The following is a 23404-nucleotide window of genomic DNA, read 5'->3' as shown; positions in this document are numbered from 1 at the left end:
AATTTACTACCAGAAATGCCCCTGCCCGTATCTTCCAATATCTTTGATGAGACACAAAAAATCTTTATAGTCCCAAGGTGGTCAAATCATTTAAATCAAAATTTACTTTTCAATTTCTTTATTTTATTTACTCCCTATTTTATATTTCTCTTTACCCACTAACTTCAAAGCATCTTATCTCAACAAAAATAAAAAACTTCAAAGCATCTCTTATCTTCTTCTTAAACTATTTCTCTCTCTAAAACTGGAGTTGCCCATCAGATTGAGTTCGAAGTGAAATTTGAAATCCAGTGAAAGACGAAGACGATAAATCTTCAACGATATACTGATCGTCGGGAAGCCAAAAAATGGCACCACATGATCTCCGACGTCCATTTAAACGATCTGCAATCTCCGATCAGCAGAAAGGAAGAGAGATTGTCTACTCCGTCAAGCACAACAACGACGGGATTCTCAGCACCACTCTCGTTGTTTAGCATCTCTGTTCTTTCTCTCCAAAACGATAATCAAGAAGAACCAATTCATGAAGAATCAGAACAACAACAACAAATCGAACATGAATTTGAACCAGAATCATCTTCTAGGGATTTTGATGTTATTAAAGCATCTAAACTTAAAGGTTTTGAAGCTTGTCAATGGGTTTCTCGTCAACTTATGCTTCCTGATTGGATGATTGATGTTCCTCCTCGCTTAAATCGCCATCAACAGAACATATCCACTAGTTGCAGTGACAACATTAATAACCACAACAACAATGATAGAAAGCTGACGATGATGATGGTAGAGACGGAACTACTACATGACGATGATGATGATCATAATAAAGTTAAAAATGAAGAGATTATAGATGATTTTTCGCAGAAGAATTATGAAATTGTTGAATTAGAAGCTGAGGTTCTCTTGGCTAAATACACACATTATTGTCAAGTGTGTGGAAAAGGATTCAAAGGAGAAGCGAATTTAAAGATGCATACGAGAGCTCATGGGGATAAATACAAATCGAGTACAGCTCCTAGCAACCACATGAAGAACGAAGATATTAGTTCAATAGGAGGTATGAACAGTTATTACTCTAAATTATTTCCTAGAAAATATTCATGCCCACATGAAGGATGTAGATGGAACAAGAAGCATCCAAAATTTCAGACATTAAAATCAATGATATGCGCGAAGAATCACTACAAGAGAAGACAATCTTGCCCTGTTTGTCGATATGAACTGTTTGTAGAGATATAGTTAAAGAGATGCCTTGTAAACATATTTATCATCCAGATTGCTTTCTTCCTTGGCTGGAATTGCACAATTCTTGCCCTGTTTGTCGATATAAATTACCTACTAATGATCTTGATTATGAGAGGACAAACAGAGAAGCCCTAGAAAATGCTAATAATATTGGTACTGGTTCTGGTGGAAATGTTGGTGGGACTATTGAAGAATGATTTTCAGACTTCCAGATTAGGGGACAGAAGGTTTAGTTTCTCATTTCCTTGGCCATTTAGGCAGATAACTTCACCTGCAGAGACAAGTGGTAATGGAGTAGCTGGAGTTGGTAACAACAACAGAGATGGGGGATCGAATTCGGGAAATCAAGGAAGTCGTGATATTGGATCGGAAGCCCTTACAATATCATGATTTAGAGAGAGAATGACATAGTTTAAGAAGAAGACAAGACATGCTTTGAAGTTAGTGGGTAGAGAGAAATATAAAATTGGGAGTAAATAAAATAAAGAAATTGAAAAGTAAATTTTGTTTTAATTGATTTGACCACCTTGGGACTATAAAGATTTTTTATGTCTCATCAAAGATATAGGAAGATACGGGCAGGGGCATTTCTGGCAGTAAATTGCCAGCTCACTAACGCCTAACGGTGAAAATAACGGAAAGATGAAAAAGGGGTCATATTGGAAGCTGGTCATCTCTAGGGGGCCATTTTGGTCAGTTGGTCATCTTTAGGGGGCCAAAATGGAATTAACCCTTTTTTTTTCCAAACCCGCTTCTTGTGGGACGGGTATTACCGACCCGTTTATTAAACGATTCGAGTTTGTATGAAGTTAAGAAAATAATCGAATTTGGAGGGTTTGGTATTAGATACTAAACTCCGCCCTGAACCAATTAGTATGTCATATATTAAATATATACTTTATTTAAGGTTATGTTTTTAAAATTTTAATCTTGTATTATCAATTTAACTAATTTATGTTTTATATTATTTAAGTAGTTGTAGTTTATGATTGATAAACTCAAAGTCTTATAAAATTTTTGTTAACAATTGCTATGTTACTTCAAACTAAAATAATTTTTGTCAAACAGAATATTTTCCCGTCCCGACTCATTTTATATTAAACGGGGCAGGGCGGTAATGGTTTAGCAATTTTTAATTGGGGGGGGGGGGGGGTATGGTAATTGAATATCCACCCGATTAATTATTGGAACGGTTATGGTAAAACCCGTTTACTAACGGAACGGAGTTGGGAAGGGGATGGACCGATTCCTTTAGATGGGCGGGAAACGGACAATAACTCAACCGGTCCAGACGGAACGAGCATAAGTCCTAAGTGTCCACTCAGACATCCAAACAAAACAAACGGACATTTCAGATTTTTCTCCAACGAAGTGGCTGTCCGTGACCGTTTTGATAGTCCGACAAACCGGGTATCGGTCGCTCGGGCACCAATTACTAATGAATAAAGAATTTGAAATTAAAATGATTTAGTAGCTAAAATAAAACTTTCTAAACTTCCACTTTACAATTCCAAAAACTAAATGAATACAAAATTAAAAGATAATCATTGACATTTCTCATGGATTACGATCGGTTCTATTCTTCTCATGGATTACGGTCGGTGTATTGTGGCTTTTAGGATTACTATTGAGATATTGAGATTTTGGATGAGAGAGAGACTACAGAAGTAGAGGGGCGATGACAAGATTAAGAAAAGTGATTTCCAGGGTTACATATTTTTACTCTTGAAATTTAACGGTTGTAGCTAACCCTACAAATCTAAAGGCTTAAAATCAATCATATAGACGGGCGGGTATGATAAACGGACGGGTATGGACGGGTTCGGTCAGACGGACTATATAAGCGGGCGGACTTAGTCGGATCACTGGGTAAGGACCTATGCCCGCGTCCGTCCGCTTAAGCTCTTTCGGTCGGGCGGGTGTGAACCGATTCGGGCATCGGACGATCACAGACCCTTCAAACTCGGATGGTCGTGGGCGGGTTGCGGGTTTCTGGACCAAAATCCCACCCTTACATGCACGCAAACCTTCCTTGACTTGGACAAAATATCCCCACACGTCTAAGCATGTAACGAAAATAGTGTGTGCCAAAGAGGGCCCCGAAAATTGGTTGGCAATAAGAAATCAAGTCCAATCTTGAACAATAATCCATTCCTTGAAAGTACAATTTACTCTAGAAATTAAAATTCCGGTCGAATTCGTCCCTATTACAATTCCCGCCCAAATTAACCTGACAAATATTTTTGAAAATATCTAAACAAATCTTAGAGAAGACATTGAACATCTTTGGTTTGTAATAATTTGTTGGATCAGTTCAAAACTTGCTTCCATCTAACATGATCTCAAATTGAAATTGATTTTGACAGAGAAGCTTTGTTGTGCACTTCCTCTCTCTAGTCACACTTTCTTTCTCAAGCTCGGTGATGAGAGAAGAAGAAGAGAAGAAGAGAAGAAGAGAAGAAGTGAAGAAGAGAAGAAGAGAAGAAGAGGAATAGATTTGGACAGTTGGAACTCTAAGTATGTGTTGACCGTCAGATTTAAAGGGGTAGTTTCATCCAGACGGAGTGTGCATGTGACACAACATCATTTAACGAATATATATTTGACAGAAAATAACCACTGGGGATTGACGCCCAAACAATTATCGTTTTAGGGATGTAATCCTAATACATCTAAATAAATAGGGGCCAAAAAAGAAATAACATAAAAATAATTTGGATTAGTAATTCTCTCTTCACAATCAGAGAGAAAGAAACCCTAGAGAGTAGAGATCGAAGGTTGCTAGCACAAAGTGAACTTCAGGTAAATTGATGACACATTGAATTAGTAATTCCCTTTCTCCATTTTTTTTTCTCTCTCTCTAACACAAACTTGTATCAGGCATGGCTAAAGGTAAAAAATCATCTGGGAATGGCAACAAACCAAACTTTGTATATAAACCAAAGGAAGGAGATCGAAAGCGCTGCTTCATATGCGAAACATGGTATACCGTGAAAAAACCTTCAAACCTTACAAAGCATTTGCACAACACAGACCATCTTGACAAATGGGCTGCAAAGATTGCATCAAACGAAGTTGAGGCAACAACACTAGCCAGGTATCTACTGTGTATGAAAATAATTTTAATGAAAGCACAACGATTGGATGTTACTAGTACAATTGTATTTAGAAAGCATTTCGACCATGTATAGATAGATGGGCAATCAAATAATCCAGTATTCATGACACACTCAAATAACTCTTAAATGTCTTTGGTGTTAACTTAAGCCCCCTCTCGTTTTTCATTCTCTGCGATAATACTGTTAAAATCACCCATCAGTAGCCAGGGTGCTTCTTCTTGACCTGTTAGTAAAGATACTTCTATCTTGGTTCTTAGACACAACATTATTGGATTTTGGATGCCTCTAAGACTAACTTAACCATCTAATAGTGTTGTAAGCGGAATCCCAAACATCATATGTTTAACACTAGTCTACCGGGATCACATGAAAGAACTAATAATGAACTAGAAACTGAAAGTAGAGTACCTGAATTCGCTTTCCCGAATAAGATTCCAACTCCTTTATCCCGAAGATGAGAGCTTCATGTGTAGCTCCTCTACTTGAGACACTCGAGTAAGCAACTTGACCTCCCTTCTTTAATGTCAGCTAGGACTTCATTGACGGTTGAAAGGAAGAACCATTCTTCTTTTGACTGAGTAGATATATTGAGAGTTTTTTTCCTCAAAACCCACTTTCTCTACTTAGATGTCTGAGAGAGAGGCTGTTTTTTCTCTTGAAAAAAATCCACACATTTGATGTGGTCGGCCAGACCATCTCCTTAATGGGCTTGGTCTGTCTGGCCCATCCCCTTCTTATGGCTGGTTTTGATCAACCCATTATTGGGCTTGATCTGGCCGACCCAAAAATGGGTTTTACACTTTTTCAGGCTTCCCTTTCGAGCTCGGTTATTTCTATCTTTTTTGCGCCTATCAAACTGGATCATATCCATCTATAGGCAAGCTCCCACTATTCAACTCTCTCCGATCAAGCTACCACTCTTTGGTGTAACCAGTTGTAGGATCCGGTCTATGTTAGTCGCGGATTATGATCCGACAATCGTAAGCGGCTTCTATCTAAGCATTACGATCCCTGGGTGATTAGAGAAATTACCTCCCGTTCCAGACGGGCGATGACCCTTGCAGACGACCCGGGCCACTCTCCCCTTGAGTGTTCCAACCCGAGGCTTCGATTTTGGTTTTCGGTTACAATTTATAAAGCCCTCCAATTTAGGGTCAAAACTTTAATACCAAAAATAAAAACTAGAAAGTCTAAAAGTCTCTCTCTCACCAAAAATAAAAAAAAAATACTAAAAATAAAATGTAAATTTTCCTTCTTGAGCTCCTCTCCTTGTTGCGCCTTTTCCTTCGCTCCTTAGCGTTCTACACACCAAAACTGGAAAAGCAAGTCAAAGTGTCCAAAAATAAAAACTTACCAAAGATAGAACTTTCCAAATATAGAAATAAGATAAGATAAATTCAAACTTAATCCCCGGCAGCGGCGCCAAAAACTTGATGGGCCTAAAAAGTTTCCTAAATAGGTCTACACCCACAAGTGCACGGGTGTCAAGTTGTAAAATTCCGGTAAGACCGGTTCGTTCCTCAGAGACTAAGTCGAATTTCAATTCTAATCTTAAAACTATTAGGTTTTCAAGAAATGATTTGATGGGTAATATATTTTTTTTTCAAATAATAAAAAGATAAATAGCAATTTAAAATTAAATAATACTAAAGTGATATTCAGATAAAGGGAACCTAGGGTTTTCGAATCCGTTTTCCTAACAATTCTAAGGACAAATTAATTTGGTCTAATTCGATAGTTCTTTGTATAACTCAGGTTTTCAGTCCATGGACGGTCTAAAAAACCCGGAAGATATTATCGTTAAAATAATAAAAACTGTAATAAATTTATCATTAGAATAATTATTAAAACTTCATCTAAAACCCTAGATAGGAAAATTAGTTACTCATGGACAATATATAAAATAAATTGGAAAATAAAATAAAGACAGGAAGAAGAAAACTTAACTTTTTCGCTCTTTCAAAACCAAACAGGACCTTATGGAAAGGAATTCCTTTTATTTTCCCAGGTTTCAGCCAAACAGGACCTCAGGGAAAGGATTTCCTTCTGTTTTTCTGAAATTTGCCAAACGCACCCTCTGGGAAAACGATTTTCTCGTCTTCCCGGAAATGGTTTCCCTCAGGGAAATTTATTTTCTCACCTTCTTCAACCTCCTGTTTCTCTCTCTAAACTTTCTGTTTCTTTCTCTTTTCTTAATCTTTCTGTTAATTCTCTCTCTCTATCTCTCTCACAAAGACAAAGTAATTGAAATCAAAGAGATATAAAATTGAAATAAAAAATTACCTCCATTAAAGCTCTCGGGTTTCTCTCTCTCTCTCTCTCTACAATCTCCTTCTCTGTAAACTCTCTATCTCTCTGTAAGCTTTCTATCTCTCACAAATAGAAAACCACAACCAAAGAAATAAAAGGAAAACAAAGAAAACGGATTCGAAAACCCTAGGTTCCCTGTATCTGAATATCACTTTAGTATTATTTAATTTTAAATTGCTATTTATCTTTTTATTATTTGAAAAAAAATATATTACCCATCAAATCATTTCTTCAAAACCTAATAGTTTTAAGATTAGAATTGAAATTCGACTTAGTCTCTGAGGAACGAACCGGTCTTACCGGAATTTTACAACTTGACACCCGTGCACTTGCGGGTGTAGACCTATTTAGGAAACTTTTTAGGCCCATCAAGTTTTTGGCCCCGCTGCCGGGGATTAAGTTTGAATTTATCTTATCTTATTTCTATATTTGGAAAGTTCTATTTTTGGTAAGTTTTTATTTTTGGACACTTTGACTTGCTTTTCCATTTTTGGTGTGTAGAACGCTAAGGAGCGAAGGAAAAGGCGCAACAAGGAGAGGAGCTCAAGAAGGAAAATTTACATTTTATTTTTAGTATTTTTTTTTATTTTTGGTGAGAGAGAGACTTTTAGACTTTCTAGTTTTTATTTTTGGTATTAAAGTTTTGACCCTAAATTGGAGGGCTTTATAAATTGTAACCGAAAACCAAAATCGAAGCCTCGGGTTGGAACACTCATGGGGAGAGTGGCCCGGGTCGTCTGCAAGGGTCATCGCCCGTCTGGAACGGGAGGTAATTTCTCTAATCACCCACGAAGCCCCTGTCAGTGGGTAATTGCGTGTTTCGTGTGCCTAATTGTTTTGATCGAATTGCTTAGTGTAAGCATTCTAGTAAGGGCAATAACCCAATTGAAAGATAGGAGACGGATTTCATCACCGTTCTCTTGCCCAAATAGGTAACAACATTCACGATCCTAAACTTCACCTAAATAATCTAAAATCTGATTTAGACATCAGCCCCTAAGATTTCGAGCTCATAGGATCTTTGACACAATTCAGGGACTTAATTTTTATTTGGGCATTCCTAAAGGGAAAGTTCATTCAACTCTTTATAAGGTCACCTCGAGAAGAGGAAACGTTACCAGGTAGGACGGCTATCACAACGTTTATCGTTGGTCGTCTCCAAGAGTTGTTTGATCGTAGTACTTGGACGGAGTAACCCTCATAAACTTTATAGTTCAAGCTTTGTTACGAAGTAGGAGCTGTCTATATTTTTAGGGTAAATCTGACAACCCTGTCTGTCGTCTAGATTTTGTTTAGGTTGCTTGGTGGAGTCAGACTGATTGTGTTTGCTTTCCTCTAGGGTCTTCGTAGTGATTCATCGGTTTCTTTCAAAAAAAAAAAAAAAAGAAAAAAAAAAAAAAGTTCTGTTGAGAATATCCTTGGTCATTGGGCTCTAGTTTATGCCCGATAGATATCGTGATAAGAGAGGTCATTTCATTAGTAGAGAAACTCATTTAAGTAATATTCTAGCAAATCTCTCTTTGGTGACACTATGGGTGAAAATCCGAACCAAGCCAGGGAAGGAAATCCACCTATGACACTCAGGGATTATATGAACCCTACTAGAACATGTCAACCATCATGCATACAGTTACCCCACTCCACGGCTCACTTTGAGTTAAAGCCGAGCATTATCCAAATGCTCCCACTCTTTCGTGGAGTTGAGAACGAGAATCCCTACCACCATGTTAGGGATTTTGAAGAAATCTGTGGGACTATAAGATTCCCCAATATGTCTGATGAAATAGTGAAGCTTAGGTTGTTCCCTTTCTCTTTAAGAGAGAAAGCAAAATCTTGGTTGTATGCCTTACAACCTCACTCCATAACCACATGGAAAGAATTAACCAGTTTATTCCTTCTGAAGTTTTTTCCCAAGCACAAAACCACCGCTTTAAGGCAAAGTCTTAATAATTTTGTGCAACAAGAAGGAGAGTCTCTCTACAAATATCTTGAGAGATTTAAAGAACTGGAACTACAGTGTCCACACCATGGTTATGAAAAGAGCAGACTAGTCCAATTTCTCTATGACGGACTAGACTATCCCACTACATCCATGGTAGAGTCATTCTGTGGTGGCGGATTTACTTATAAATCCGTCGATGGCTGCATGACGTTTCTAGAAGATTTAGCTGAGAAATCCCATCAATGGGAAGCTTCTAGAGGACCTCCTACTAGGGCAAACCCTACTCCGAATAAAGGCGGCATCTATAGAGTTGATGAATCCGAACTTAAACTCGCCGCCATGACGAGAAGGATAGAAGCCCTAGAGCTTGGTCAGCCTAAAGCAGTTAGGGAGGATCCCACTCAGGTCATGAGTGTTGGAAATGAATCCATCTCTTATCCGTGCTCCGTCTGTGGAGACCCATCTCATACAGGGAATAAGTGTACCCTATTCTTTGTTTCTGACGAAAAAGAGCAAGCCAATGCTCTTTATCTAAACTCTAAGCATGATAACCGTCAGAAATATGATCCTTACTCAAACACTTATAATCCGGGTTGGAGAAATCACCCAAATTTTTCTTGGACCAAGGGTCAAAATCAGGGTCAGATTAGTAGTTCCATGAACCCTCCTGGGTTTAATGCTCCTAGGAATCCTTTTGCTCAAAATCAGGGTCAATCTAGTACCCAATATCCTTCTCAAAACAGTGAATCTTTAGAGGAAACCATGAAGCAACTAGCTAAAACCCATAGAGAGTCTATGCAACAGACCAACCAGGCTATACAACAGACCAACCAGGCTCTACAACAGACTAACCAGACTGTACAAGAGACTAACCAAGCTGTAACTAGTTTAAGAACCGAGGTAGGTCAACTTAGAGAAGCCCTTAGGCAGAGAGAACAGGGTAGATTTCCTAGTCAACCAGAACCAAACCCGAGGGGTAAACAGTCAATGGACCAGGCCAATGCAATAACCACCCTTAGAAGTGGTAGGGTAATAGACAATAAGGTAGGAGTTCCCGAAGATAGTGAACCAAACTCTGAACAACCCACCTTACCAACTAGTATCCCTAGTAATGAGCCTGAGAAGGCTTCTGAGTCTAAAAACCCACCCATTGTACCTGAGCCATACGTTCCTAGAGCCCCATATCCTCAACGTTTGGTAGAACTAAAGAAGAAGACTCAGTTTGAGGAGATAACGGAAATGTTCAAACAGGTTAGTATTAACATTCCATTACTAGATGCTATTAAACAAATCCCAGCTTATGCTAAGTTCCTTAAAGACCTATGTACTAGGAAGCGTAAGATGAATGTGCATAAGAAAGTCTTCTTGACTAATCAAGTCAGTTCTATTCTCCAGCAAACCCTTCCAGCTAAGTATAAAGACCCAGGAAGCCCTACCTTACCATGCACCATAGGGGAACATGAGATCGAACGAGCATTGTTAGATCTAGGTGCCAGTGTTAACCTACTTCCTTACTCGGTTTACTTACAGTTAGGTTTAGGAGAAATAAAACCCACTCCTGTAGTTCTCCAGTTGGCGGATCGGTCTATTAGGCGACCACGAGGAATAGTGGAAGATGTTTTGATTAAAGTTGGTGAGTTCATCTTTCCTGTAGATTTCATCATCTTGGATACCGACCCAGTTCGTGATAACCAAAGTCAAATTCCCGTCATTTTAGGACGACCATTCTTAGCTACATCTGATGCTGTCATATATTGTAGGAGTGGACTCTTAAAATTGTCTTTTGGAAACATGACTGTAGAGATGAACATCTATAAAGCTGGACTTTTTCTAGATGATGTTGAGGATTTTACCGAGTTAAATCTGATAGATATGTTTGTTCAGGATTCTTTACCTGAGACTTTATCCGAGGATCCCTTAGAAACCCTGTTGGCTCATTTTGGCTTGGACTTTGATGAGGAGGGAAGTATTAATGAGGTGAATGCTTTGTTGGATTCTACCCCATTATTGGATACTAATAAGTGGAAAGCAAAAGCTGAACCCCTCATTGAGTCCGAGCCAATTGACTCGCCAACTGTAGAGACGAACCAACTATCATCCACCAGTGAGTCCAGTATCCCCGAGTTGCCTCCATCCACAGAGAAACAACCCTCCTTAGAATTGAAACCCTTGCCTGAGAACTTAAAGTATTCGTTTCTAGGCCCATCTGAAACTTTACCTGTCATTATTGCTTCTGAGTTAGAAAAAGAACAGGAAAATAGGTTGTTAGATGTCCTTAGAGACCACAAAGAGGCTTTAGGGTGGTCAATAGCTGATTTAAAGGGTATAAGTCCTTCTGTTTGCATGCACCATATCTATCTAGAGGAAGATGCTAAACCGTCTAGGGAAATGCAACGTAGACTTAACCCTCACATGAAGGAGGTTGTTAGAGCTGAAGTCCTGAAATTGTTAGGAGCGGGTATCATATACCCTATTTCAGATAGTACTTGGGTCAGTCCTGTTCAAACTGTACCCAAGAAATCAGGCATTACTGTAATCAAGAACGAATCTAATGAGTTAATACCCACCAGGATGACCACTGGTTGGCGTGTGTGTGTTGATTACAGGAAGCTGAACACGGTCATGAGGAAAGACCATTTTCCTCTTCCTTTCATTGATCAGATGCTAGAAAGACTAGCTGGGCATAGCTACTATTGTTTCCTAGATGGCTATTCTGGCTATAATCAGATCCCAATAGCCCCTGAGGACCAAGAGAAAACCACTTTCACTTGTCCATTTGGAACTTATGCTTATCGTCGGATGCCTTTTGGGTTGTGTAATGCACCCGCTACATTTCAACGATGTATGATGAGCATATTTTCAGACATGGTAGAGAGGTTTCTCGAGGTCTTTATGGATGATTTTTCGGTCTTTGGCTCATCATTCGATCAGTGTCTGTATCACCTCACACTCGTGTTGGTTCGATGCAAAGAGAAGAACCTAGTTCTCAATTGGGAGAAATGTCACTTTATGGTTCGCTCAGGAATAGTCTTAGGGCATGTCATATCTGAAAAGGGCATTGAAGTAGATAAGGCTAAAGTAGAATTGATAAAAAGCCTTCCAGTCCCTAAAACGGTCAAAGATATTCGATCGTTCTTAGGACATGCTGGATTTTATCGACGGTTTATTAAAGATTTCAGCAAGATATCTAGACCTCTTTGTAATCTTTTGGCAAAAGAGAACAAATTTGTCTTCGATGAACCTTGTCTAGAAGCCTTTGAGAAACTAAAACTTATGCTTACTTCCGCCCCTATTGTCCAACCTCCCAACTGGAGTACTCCATTTGAGATCATGTGCGATGCATCTGATTATGCTATCGGAGTCGTGTTAGGTCAACGTGAGAATAAACTTCTTCACGTTATATACTATGCCAGTAAGACGTTGAACGATGCACAGCTAAACTACTCTACCACTGAAAAAGAGTTGTTAGCTGTAGTGTATGCCCTAGAAAAATTTAGATCATATCTTGTGGGTTCTAAAGTCATCATATTCTCTGATCACGCTGCATTAAAATATCTCCTTTCTAAAAAGGATGCAAAACCTAGGCTGATTAGATGGATACTCTTGCTACAGGAATTTGACATAGAGATTCGGGACAAAAAGGGTTCCGAGAATCTAGTAGCAGACCACTTGTCTAGACTTGTAGTCGAGTCTGTAGAAGACAAGTTACCCATGAGAGAAAGCTTTCCTGATGAGAAACTTTTTAGTGTCTCCCAATTACCTTGGTTTGCTGATATAGTGAACTATCTTGCTACTGGTCAAATGCCCAAACACTGGACCAAGCAAGATCGTGATAAATTTCTATCCGAGGTAAAACGGTTCTTCTGGGACGATCCATACTTGTTCAAGTATTGTCCCGATCAGATCATTAGGAGATGTATTCCTGATAGTGAACAGTCCAAAATCATTTCCTTTTGTCATGATCATGCATGTGGAGGGCATTTTAGTGGTAAGAAGACGGCCGCAAAAATTCTACAATGTGGTTTTTACTGGCCGTCTATCTTTAAGGATACCCATGCATATTGTCTGGCGTGTGAACGATGCCAAAAGCTGGGAAGCATTTCTCGTAGGAACATGATGCCCCTTAATCCTATATTGGTAGTTGAGGTCTTCGATGTGTGGGGCATCGATTTCATGGATCCCTTCCCAAATTCATTTGGAAATCTGTACATCCTAGTTGCAGTTGACTATGTGTCAAAGTGGATAGAGGCGGTTGCTTCCAAAACAAATGATCACAAAGTTGTGATCACTTTCTTGAAGGAAAACATATTTTCACGTTTTGGTACACCGCGGGCAATCATTAGTGACGGGGGAACACACTTTTGTAATAGGCAGTTTGAGCTTTTAATGAAGAAATATGGTATTACCCATAAAGTGTCTACCCCATATCATCCACAAACCAGTGGTCAAGTTGAGGTGTCGAATAGGGAGATTAAACGCATTCTAGAGAAAACGGTTAACACCAATAGGAAGGATTGGTCTTTACGACTAACCGATGCACTATGGGCTTACCGTACAGCGTTTAAGACCCGTATTGGAATGTCTCCATATAGACTAGTGTATGGCAGAGCATGCCACTTACCCGTTGAGTTAGAGCATAGAGCATATTGGGCTATCAAGCAGTTGAATTTTTCGCTTGACAAGGCGGGTAGAGAGAGAAAGTTGCAACTCAGTGAGTTGGAGGAGTTGAGAAATGATGCATATGAAAGTGCTAGGTTGTATAAGCATAAGATGAAAATGTTTCATGATAAAAATATTTTAAGAAAAATATTTTCACCGGGTCAGAAAGTTTTATTATATAACACACGCTTGCATTTATTTCCTGGGAAACTGCGTTCTAGATGGTCAGGACCTTTCACGGTCAAGTTTGTTTATCCTTATGGTGCGGTCGACATTGAAGACAAAAATGGTAGTGTGTCCAAAGTGAATGGACAACGGCTAAAAACCATTTTTAGAGATGTTGAACGATACAGAGGATGTTTCTATCGAAGATCCTGTCTATCCAGACTGATCTGCTATGATCAGTTTCGTCTGGCTGAAGACGTTAAACTTAGCGCTTTCTGGGAGGCAATCCATGCATAGGACTTCCGAATCTGGTAACATCTTTCCTTACATCCTATTATTTTTGCATAGTCTTCAGAACATTGAGGACAATGTTCGGTTTAAGTTTGGGGATAGGGAATTGAATTTTTAGTCCTTATTTCAAAAATTCAAAAGGGTTCAAAATTTTTAATTTTTGGATTGAAAATGTGAGTCTAGTTGTTTTTGCTTGTTAATAGTTATGGAGTCTAGTTCGTCAGACTATCCGTTTGCTAAAGGTTTTTCCATGAATTTCGAGTCTTGAAGTTGTCTGTGCACTAGCCATGTGAGTGTTAGATAGGTGAAGAGTAGACTTTTCTGAGAAAACTTAATCGATCATTAGTGGAGACTTAACCTATGTGAGATTCTGAGCCTTTCTTGTTGCTTTGAGTGATCTCTTCTGAACTAATTCCGAGTAGAATGAAGAGCTACTCAACCTCGCAATATTCATTAGAGCTCAGTTGATCTCTTGAGTTCAAACTTTACAACCACTAGGGATGTCATCAGGAAGTAAACCCTTCTCTTGTAGTCTGAGAAACTTGAAAGCAATGTCAACTAGAGGAAAATAGATCCAATCCATTTGTTAGAACCCTGAGAATAAAACATGAAGCAAAGTGGAGAAAATTATACCCAAGGAAATTGTTGAGGAAGTAAGATGTGTATTTTGAGTTGTATTATCAAAAAAAAAAGAAAAAAAAAATGTGTTTATGTGGTTTTGTTTAAGTGTTTATCCCTTTCTTGAAGATTTGAAGACGTCGAGTTCTCAGGAGTTCTAGTCACATCATCATTATAGTCTATTGACCTCTAGGGAGCATTGTTAGATAGTTGGTCAGGTGAGAAGAGTTGGTTAACTTCCCTATTCCGTATTAGTGGTTGTTTCCTTTCTATGAGATCAGTCGTTTACCAAAAATTCAGTCCGTCTTTTGTAATGTGTTGAGTTTTTCTTCATGGTCATACTCGCACATTGAGTGAAACATTTATGAGTGACTTTAATTTTTGAGTGTATGACCGTGAGGCAGCAGTCGAGGCGAAATGTATTGAGAAGGTAATCGAGGTCTTGTCTGTTTGGAACCGAAATGATACTCATATTGGCTGGTTATGTGCACTTTAGGTCTTGATTACTAGTGAAGGGATTTTTAGCCTTTGTATGGTTTGGTCAACTTTGATTTCATTTCTATTAACTTTTTAAAACTTACCGGATAACATTTTTAGTCCATACCATATTTAGACCCTTATGCATTTTTTGAAATTTTTGAATTTTATGGGTATATTCACTGCAAACCCTCACGAGACAAAACTCGTCCTTTAGGGTAACCTAGAGGTTTAACGGCTTGTTGCACGAGCTAAGTGCAATCGTGATTCCCTACGAAAGTGGTGAACTGGCTTGGTTTTATTTTTCTGTTTTGCTCGAGGACTAGCAAAATCTAAGTTTGGGGATGTTTGATGAGACGCGAAAATGTCTCATTTGAACCTCTTAACTCCGGTTAGTTAGTCCAGTTCGAGCTGTTACTCTGATGATTTGTTTGATTTTCTTTCTCAGGTGTCTTTTACGGAGTTCAGTGTGAAAAACAGATAAAAACGGAAGGAAAACACGCCTAGGGGTATTTTGGTAATTTGGAGATTATTGTAGTCTGGTGATTAGGCCAATTTTGATGCTCGGGTGAAAGTAGAGTTCAAGACGAGTCCAACGGCGAAGACGGAAGTCAAATCGGAGTCCGGATGTACGAAATAGGGCTAGTCAAAGTTATGGTCAAGATCAGGTCAACCTAGGGATTTCAATAACACTTGGCGTCAATCTAAGGGGGGAATTCAAATTTCGGTACACTGTCGGGACATACAGGAGGGCACTAGGGTGTGTTTCGAGATCAGACTCGGCTTTGATTTAATACATCTAGCGCAGCGTTACTTGGATGTTACCAGCACGATCCGGTGAACCAAGCTGCGACACGTCTTCATTGACTCGATCCAGCGGTCTCCTTCACGGTGCTCTACGCTACACCGAATCACTCGCTTTTTAAATTAGCAACACGGGTCTTCTCTGGTTTGAAAGAGAGAAAGGAAGGTTTTATTTCCTTCTCTCTTTCAAACCGAGAATGGAAAGAAAGTAAGAAACAGAGAGGGAGGTGGATTGATGATACTCTAGCGAGAGAAGGAAAGAAATGGAAATACAAAAGGAAAGAGGAATATTGGGCGAGAGTTTTTCTTTAGTTCTTATAAAAGAAGGAGAAAGAGAATTGGAGGGATATCTCGGGTTATAACAGTAGAGAGAGAGAGAGAATAGATCTGCTCACGACCAGAAACAGAGATAGAGAAGAGGAAAAACATCATCATCATCATCATCTTCTATCTTTCATCTTCTTCTTTACATTGTAACTTTTCAGTGAGAGAAGAGTTTACAGAGAGAGAAAGAGACATTTGGTTTACAGAGAAGAAAGTAGAGAGAGAGAGAGAACCGAGAGGTTTTGATTTCTGTTTTCTTTGTTTTCCTTTTATTTCTTTCTCTCGCTCGAGTATCATCAATCCACCTCCCTCTCTGTTTCTTACTTTCTTTCCATTCTCGGTTTGAAAGAGAGAAGGAAATAAAACCTTCCTTTCTCTCTTTCAAACCAGAGAAGACCCGTGTTGCTAATTTAAAAAGCGAGTGATTCGGTGTAGCGTAGAGCACCGTGAAGGAGACCGCTGGATCGAGTCAATGAAGACGTGTCGCAGCTTGGTTCACCGGATCGTGCTGGTAACATCCAAGTAACGCTGCGCTAGATGTATTAAATCAAAGCCGAGTCTGATCCCGAAACACACCCTAGTGCCCTCCTGTATGTCCCGACAGTGTACCGAAATTTGAATTCCCCCCTTAGATTGACGCCAAGTGTTATTGAAATCCCTAGGTTGACCTGATCTTGACCATAACTTTGACTAGCCCTATTTCGTACATCCGGACTCCGATTTGACTTCCGTCTTCGCCGTTGGACTCGTCTTGAACTCTACTTTCACCCGAGCATCAAAATTGGCTTAATCACCAGACTACAATAATTTCCAAATTACCAAAATACCCCTAGGCGTGTTTTCCTTCCGTTTTTATCTGTTTTTCACACTGAACTCCGTAAAAGACACCTGAGAAAGAAAATCAAACAAATCATCAGAGTAACAGCTCGAACTGGACTAACTAACCGGAGTTAAGAGGTTCAAATGAGACATTTTCGCGTCTCATCAATCCCTAATTGGACCAGACTAGATGATATTCCGGAAAAAGTCATCGGTATCCTAACTGACAAATTGAGCTCATTTCTATCTTGGTCAAATGACACTCCTTCGGAAGGACACTCCTTTGGAAGGACACTCATTCGGAAGGACACTCCTTCAGAAGGACATCTCCTTCTAACCGAACGAATATATCCTTTAGTCTCACACTTGTACTTAGAACAAGTGCAATGCTCGATTCCCATGTCTCTTCGCATCTCATTGATACATCATATATTTTCAGACTTTCTTGATCTGGAGAACAACTGTCAAAGCAAATGAATAACTATTAATCTATTTAAGTACGATAGTGTATTTTTCAGTTGCTTCTCCATGCAATGACCTGTACTAGGGACTTAATAATGAATTTATTCCAAATTCACTTACTAGGGTTTCATTTACTAGATCACGTATCTGATAAGCCTACTTGGAATGCTTCATCACTTTGGCCTGTCAGTTAAATACTAAACCACGATTTTAACGACAAAATAATTAATTTAATTCTGATAATAAGAGTTTGTAAATTTGAGCCTTCCCGTGTAACTCCTTACACCCTCAATTTACAAGTCTAAGCTTTTCAAGAAAGCTTAATGCCAATGTGATGCAGGCGCATCCGGGCCAGACCCGCGAACCCACACGTCCATGGCCTAGTCGGTCAAGCTAGTAGTTTAGAAAGAGTCATTATTTAGTAACATTCATAATGAATCCAGGTTTAGGAAGTTACCTTCTTCTAGTATTTCTATTATTTAGGAAAGTTCAGTTTAAGTGTATCTAGAGAAGTTCAGTTTAAGTCTATCTAGGAAAGTTTAGTATCCTATAAAAGGAGGTCCAGTCTATCTTTTAATTCATATATGAGAAAAACCAATCAAGTTTAATAAAGTTTATCAGTATTTAGAGTTATTTTATCGTTCTTCGTTGTATTTTATTGTTTACTTTTAATTATGCTGCGACTACATCAAGTGGTATCCAGAGCCATCAAAATTCTAGATTTTTTTTCTCACAAAAAAAATAAGTATATATATATATATATATATGGATACATCTCCTCTTAAATGTTGGAAAAATTTTCCACGTTTATGTTGGGATCCTATTAGAGATACAACTCAATTTTATATTGATCGGAAAGATGAAAGAAAAATTCATCAAGTTTCTAAAATTCCACTTTTTGAAGGTCAATTCCATATAAATTTCTGGATTCAACACATGGAAGATTGGTTCAGAAATCAAGAAGTTCATGACAAAGATAAGGTTTTTTTAGTTGAGCAACATATGTCCGAAAAATCTATGAAGATTTCAATACAATGCAATGGAGACTCATTGATCAAGGTAAACAATTTATAGATAATTGGACTATATTGAAAAACATCCTTAGGTATGATTTTCTTCCTCTCGATGGATATTTGTCATATACAGAAACAAAGACTGAATCGAGAAGACAATTCTCTAAGGTTACTTCGATTACTGTGATTGATGATATTGAAGGAGAAGTTCTTGACACAAGGAACAAAATTCTGTTGACGACAGAGGAGGAAGAAAGAAGTAATTTTCCTTTGTTAGACCTAAACCCTAGTCAGAATCACTATTGCCTAGCCGAGTTATTGATGCATATGCAATTCCGGGAGAAGACATCCTTGTTTCGAATCATAAAATTTTTCCGCATCAATTATGTCCTACATCACCTCTTTCTCTATCAAATCTCCATCCACGAAAGTCTTTTGAAACAATGAAGAAGGTAGTCATGAACCCTATTAATACTGTTCTCGATACCAAGCAATTGATTGGAAGGAGACTCAGTGATCCCATTATTCCGGCTGATATCAAACAATGGCCATTCAAGGTTGTTGCTGGTCCTGGCGACAAACCCATGATTTCAGTAAACTATAAAGGTGAAGAGAAGCAATTTGCTGCGGAAGAAATCTCATCCATGGTGGCAATTAAGATGCCTAAGATCGTCGAGGCATACCTGGGTTTTTCGGTGAACAACGTTGTTGTTATAGTCCTTGCTTACTTCAACACCCTCTTGCGGTTTCCTTTAAAATCTCTAATCCGATGTCAGTGGGTAAGCAATTCTTGGTCCAATCTAATAACAAACCCTCTCTTACTTAGAATGAAATACTCATGCCAACGCAACAACTTAAATCTTTTCTCACCAGTGAACACTCACCAACCAACCATCTTTACTCAATTGCTTATAACCCATCATCACTACCATCTTCATATGATAAGCCTATTAAATTCTCTTCCCAGTTCCTTGGTAATAGGTTTGATATTATTGGTTCTCGTAATGGTTTACTTTGCATAAACAGAACTTGTTCCTATGCACTTATCCTTTTGAATCCAACTACAATTGAATTCAAGGAAATTCCTTCACCACCAAATATTCAAGATGAAGAAAAATTTAGTTAATATCACGGTTTTAGTTATGATCCTATCGTTAATGACTACATAGTGATAAGAATTGTAAGGTTTTCTTCACTCTTTGATTCTGAAGTACAAGGTTATACTTTGGGATCGAATTCATGGCGACTCATTTAATTCGATATTATGTATGATCTTATTTTAGGGTATCAACATCGTGGGGTATTTGTTTATGGATGTTTTTATTGGATTACTAAAGAATTGGACTTCGTATATTCTTTCAACTTTTGTACTAAGAAGTTCTATACACTACCAATACCTGCTAAAGGAGAGAGCTTAATGTTTGGAGTAAGCTTCGGCGTATTTGGAGAATGCCCTTGCTTAGTTGGGAAACTTGAAGAGGAACTTCAGTTGGTTGGTGTTATGCCAACTGATGAGATTGTGGGTTTGAGGTCAGAGATGGCAGTATTTGTATCTGTTAAATTAAAGAACGAAGGGAGGGAGGAAGAAGCAAGACACCTCAGGTTTGAATGCTTTATAATTGGCGGAATTGACAAGCATATTGATGTTGATGAATCAAATTACATAAGCTTGCTCATTCATGTCTCTAACGTGCTCGATACAACGCTTCTTAGAAAGATCATTGAGATAGGTATTTTTGCTACGATACTTTCTACAAAGAGAAACACTTCGGTCAAAAATATTATTTATGGTGCTCTGTTGATTTGGAAAGTGTATTTCCACGTAATTACCGAGTTAGAGTATATAAACTACATGAAGATGAACGTGGGAAATTAAATTTTGAGGGGCATATCAATAGTACATGGTTCCATATCCATAACTTGGTTAGCATTATTAAGTGGATGAACCTACCATGGGAAGATGGGGAGATGAATGTTCTTCATTCATTAGAGTTACTTTTTCGAGAATCTTTGGCATATGGGATTGAGAATGAGATTGGCGATTTCCTGCAAATTGGTATCCTTCGGATTCAATGCAACATTCGTTCAAAGTGGGAATTACGGATCGCCATGGAGGAATTCATCGTATGCGGGTGCATCAAATTGTTTTCTTCATCAAAACGGTTCGGGACGAACCTTCTGGGGAAAGGGGAGCTGATGCAGGCGCATCAGGGCCAGCCCGCGAACCCACACGTCCATGGCCTAATCGGTCAAGCTAGTAGTTTAGAAATAGAGTCTTAGTTTAGTAAGATTCATAATGAATCCAGGTTCAGGAAGTTACCTTCTTCTAGTATTCTATTATTTAGGAAAGTCCAGTTTAAGTCTATCTAGGAAAGTCTTGTATCCTATAAAAGGAAGTTCAGTCTGTCTTTTAATTCATATATTGAAGAGAAAAACCAATCAAGTTTAATAAAGTTTATCAGTATTTAGAGTTATTTTATCGTTCTTCGTTCTATTTTATTGTTTTCTTTTAATTCCGCTGTGACTACATCACAATGACCCTAGTATGACTTCCATACTTAGTCTAAGGTGACGGTTTAGTTAATAGATGTTATCTATTTGAATTTTGCTGGTTATCAACCCGACTAAAGGATGATAATCTTTAGTATTTCAATACTAATTAAAACTTCTAAAGCTTTAACTATTTTCTTTTATTTGTAAAGTTTGCAAGAGCCTTCGCCTGGAACCTTTCCAGCTTACTGTTCTTCCAAGTAAAGATTATCATCTTATTCTAGAATTTTACAACATATGACTTTTTCCCTGCTTTACACCGACAATTTTTCATAAGTCTCTCTCCAGTACTTTATGATATTTCTCAATTGCGATCCTGATCCCTTATCTGGATTTGATTGGTGACAACCATAAATACTCTATCTATTTCGAGACGTCGAGGTGAGCACTGATCATGTCTAACATAACCGATCTTATGTCTTTAACATAACCATCTTTTCTCATGCGTGCTTGCTCATTAGAATCTCTCGGACGCTGAATCTTGATAAGCTGTGTGTTATTAGACTTCGGTAGAAATACTCTACTTGAGTCTTTCTCATTAGACTTTTCAAGACCTTTTCTTGAACGAGTCTTATCATCTCTTCGATCTATTTCTATAGATCTTTGATGCCCAAAAGACTTTCACCTTGTGTGTGGTCCTTTTATTGAGCCAGTTCTAAACTGTTTTCAACATCAGCATGTTGATCTCAATTTCTTGTATGTCATCTACATACCAGACCAAAGAAAACTGGGCCACTCCCACTAACCTTTTTGAACTTAATGAAATTCAAGATTTTTCTCCATTCTCAAAGAAATCAACCCTTGATTACTTTATTAAATCGAAGATTCCAACTCCTACTTACTCGCTTCAATCCTTCGATGGATTTCTGAAGCTTGCAATTATCACCGACTTTAGAAGAGTAAACAATCATCCGGAATATGTCATGTACACATTCTTTTGATTAGTGATTGATCATTATGGTCGTAATAAGTATTGTGACTTCAGAGATGGTATTTTCATGGTCTAAACCAAGAACTATGTGACCTTCTTTTCTAGTCTTGCTCTAGGAAATACTAATGTTTCCATCCCTGTCCGTTTTTCAAACTCTTTGAAAAACCTATTTTATTTAACAGAAACTATCCCGTTAAGAAAAATAGACCAAGTTCCAAACTTGATTTCAGGCATGGATTCCATTCTGATTTTATGGGTCCAAGCATATTTCAGAGTGATTATGACATAGCTTTTTGTGTAGGTAGCTCATTTTCTTCTCCAGTAGGATTTTAGTCATCTGAGACAGATTTATGAGCCTTCAAGACCTACTTGGGGTTTGATCAACTTTGACACTCTCAACTTCTTGAGGGCTCTCGTGCGAATCTAATTCGTCTTATGCGGAAGGATCTCCGAGATCTTCTATTTATACTTCTCTTTCCATGTCTATCGGCTATAAATAGATAGGAACCGCGATTTCTGACATTCGTATACTACTATTGGTTTGTTATACCATAATCAGTTTTTTGCTCATATCGAATTTCTTCGACATCTTAAATTACTCCCACTTGTCTTCTTGGAAATAACTCTTATTTCAAGGAAGAGACATCACAAGCAACAAAACTTTGTTCTCTGATGGGTTATAGAAGAATCCCCTATATTTCTTTATTCATACAGAAGTACTTTGTCTGATATACAAATGTTAGTTTCTCAATTTCAGACATTTAGATAAGACCACTTTGGAACCATTCCAAATCCATACTCTTATGGTGTCTTTTTAGCTTTTAGACGGAATGTGGTTAGGTAGGAAGAACGACCGTGTTGAGAATATATCTCATAAAGTGTTTAGAAGATTGGCATATACCGATCATCAATTGACTCATGTCTAACATGTTCGATTATTCTCACTGAACTCATCATCCATATGATGTGATCTTTGGAACAAGATGAGAAACTATTTCTCAACTTCTTTGATGGTCATCAAATTCTTGACTCAAATATTCATCATCCCGATTCGATTGGGTGAACCATAATTTCTTGTCAAGTTGATTCATTACGTCATCTTGTGCTTGGTTGAACTACTCAAACAATTTCGACTTGTGCTTCATGACTAGTATGTTTCCATACTTTCTGAAGTTGTCAGTGCATATGGCAAAGTAATTCCGATTAACTTGAGTTGACCAGTTTGAATCCCTTAATTATAGCCTTAAGTATCATTATTGACCTTTTAGTTCTCCTAGAACCAAATTTGTTAATTTAGCACTGGTTTAAAACCTTTGATGTTTCTAGAAGAAACATAATAACACTTATTAAATTCTAAGCTAGATTAGTGTCTAAAAGAAGACTTTTGATCCCCCTTTCAGCATCCTTAGCAATTACTTTCTTCTGCTCCCTCTTGGATCTTTTCTCCTTTTAGTCAGGTATGTATTTCCATTGAACTCCCACTGAGCTTCACACCCTGTCTTAAACACCTGATGAAGGGAGTCTACTATACTTGCTAAATTATCTTTGTTAACAAAATACAAGAACCGGAATTCGCAATTTCGTTTCTTTTGTCTTCCAGGTACTCAGGGTAGTTTCCTGTAATGATCCAGTCATTGCTTTAGAAACTTTTACATCGACCCTTTGTCCCTTTGAATCA

At 38.2% G+C, this 23404-nt stretch overlaps 1 protein-coding gene across 1 annotated transcript; it reads left to right on the top strand.

Moving 5' to 3' along the window:
• The first annotated feature begins 3977 nt into the window (after positions 1-3977).
• On the top strand, positions 3978-18432 carry LOC147547808 (uncharacterized). Its single transcript, XM_086667956.1, has 7 exons — positions 3978-4044; positions 4123-4339; positions 7173-10074; positions 10573-11565; positions 11668-12545; positions 12681-13107; positions 18379-18432. Exons 3-7 carry the CDS (start codon positions 8203-8205, stop codon positions 18430-18432), a joined length of 4224 nt encoding a protein of 1407 aa, XP_086524082.1. The 5' UTR covers positions 3978-4044; positions 4123-4339; positions 7173-8202.
• Positions 18433-23404: the final 4972 nt, after the last annotated feature.

This window comes from Eschscholzia californica, unplaced genomic scaffold (genome assembly GCF_041429995.1).
Source record: "Eschscholzia californica isolate CP2 unplaced genomic scaffold, dmEscCali1.0.p SCAF_3, whole genome shotgun sequence".
Lineage (NCBI taxonomy): Eukaryota > Viridiplantae > Streptophyta > Magnoliopsida > Ranunculales > Papaveraceae > Eschscholzia > Eschscholzia californica.
This window is presented reverse-complemented; position numbering and strand designations above follow the sequence as displayed.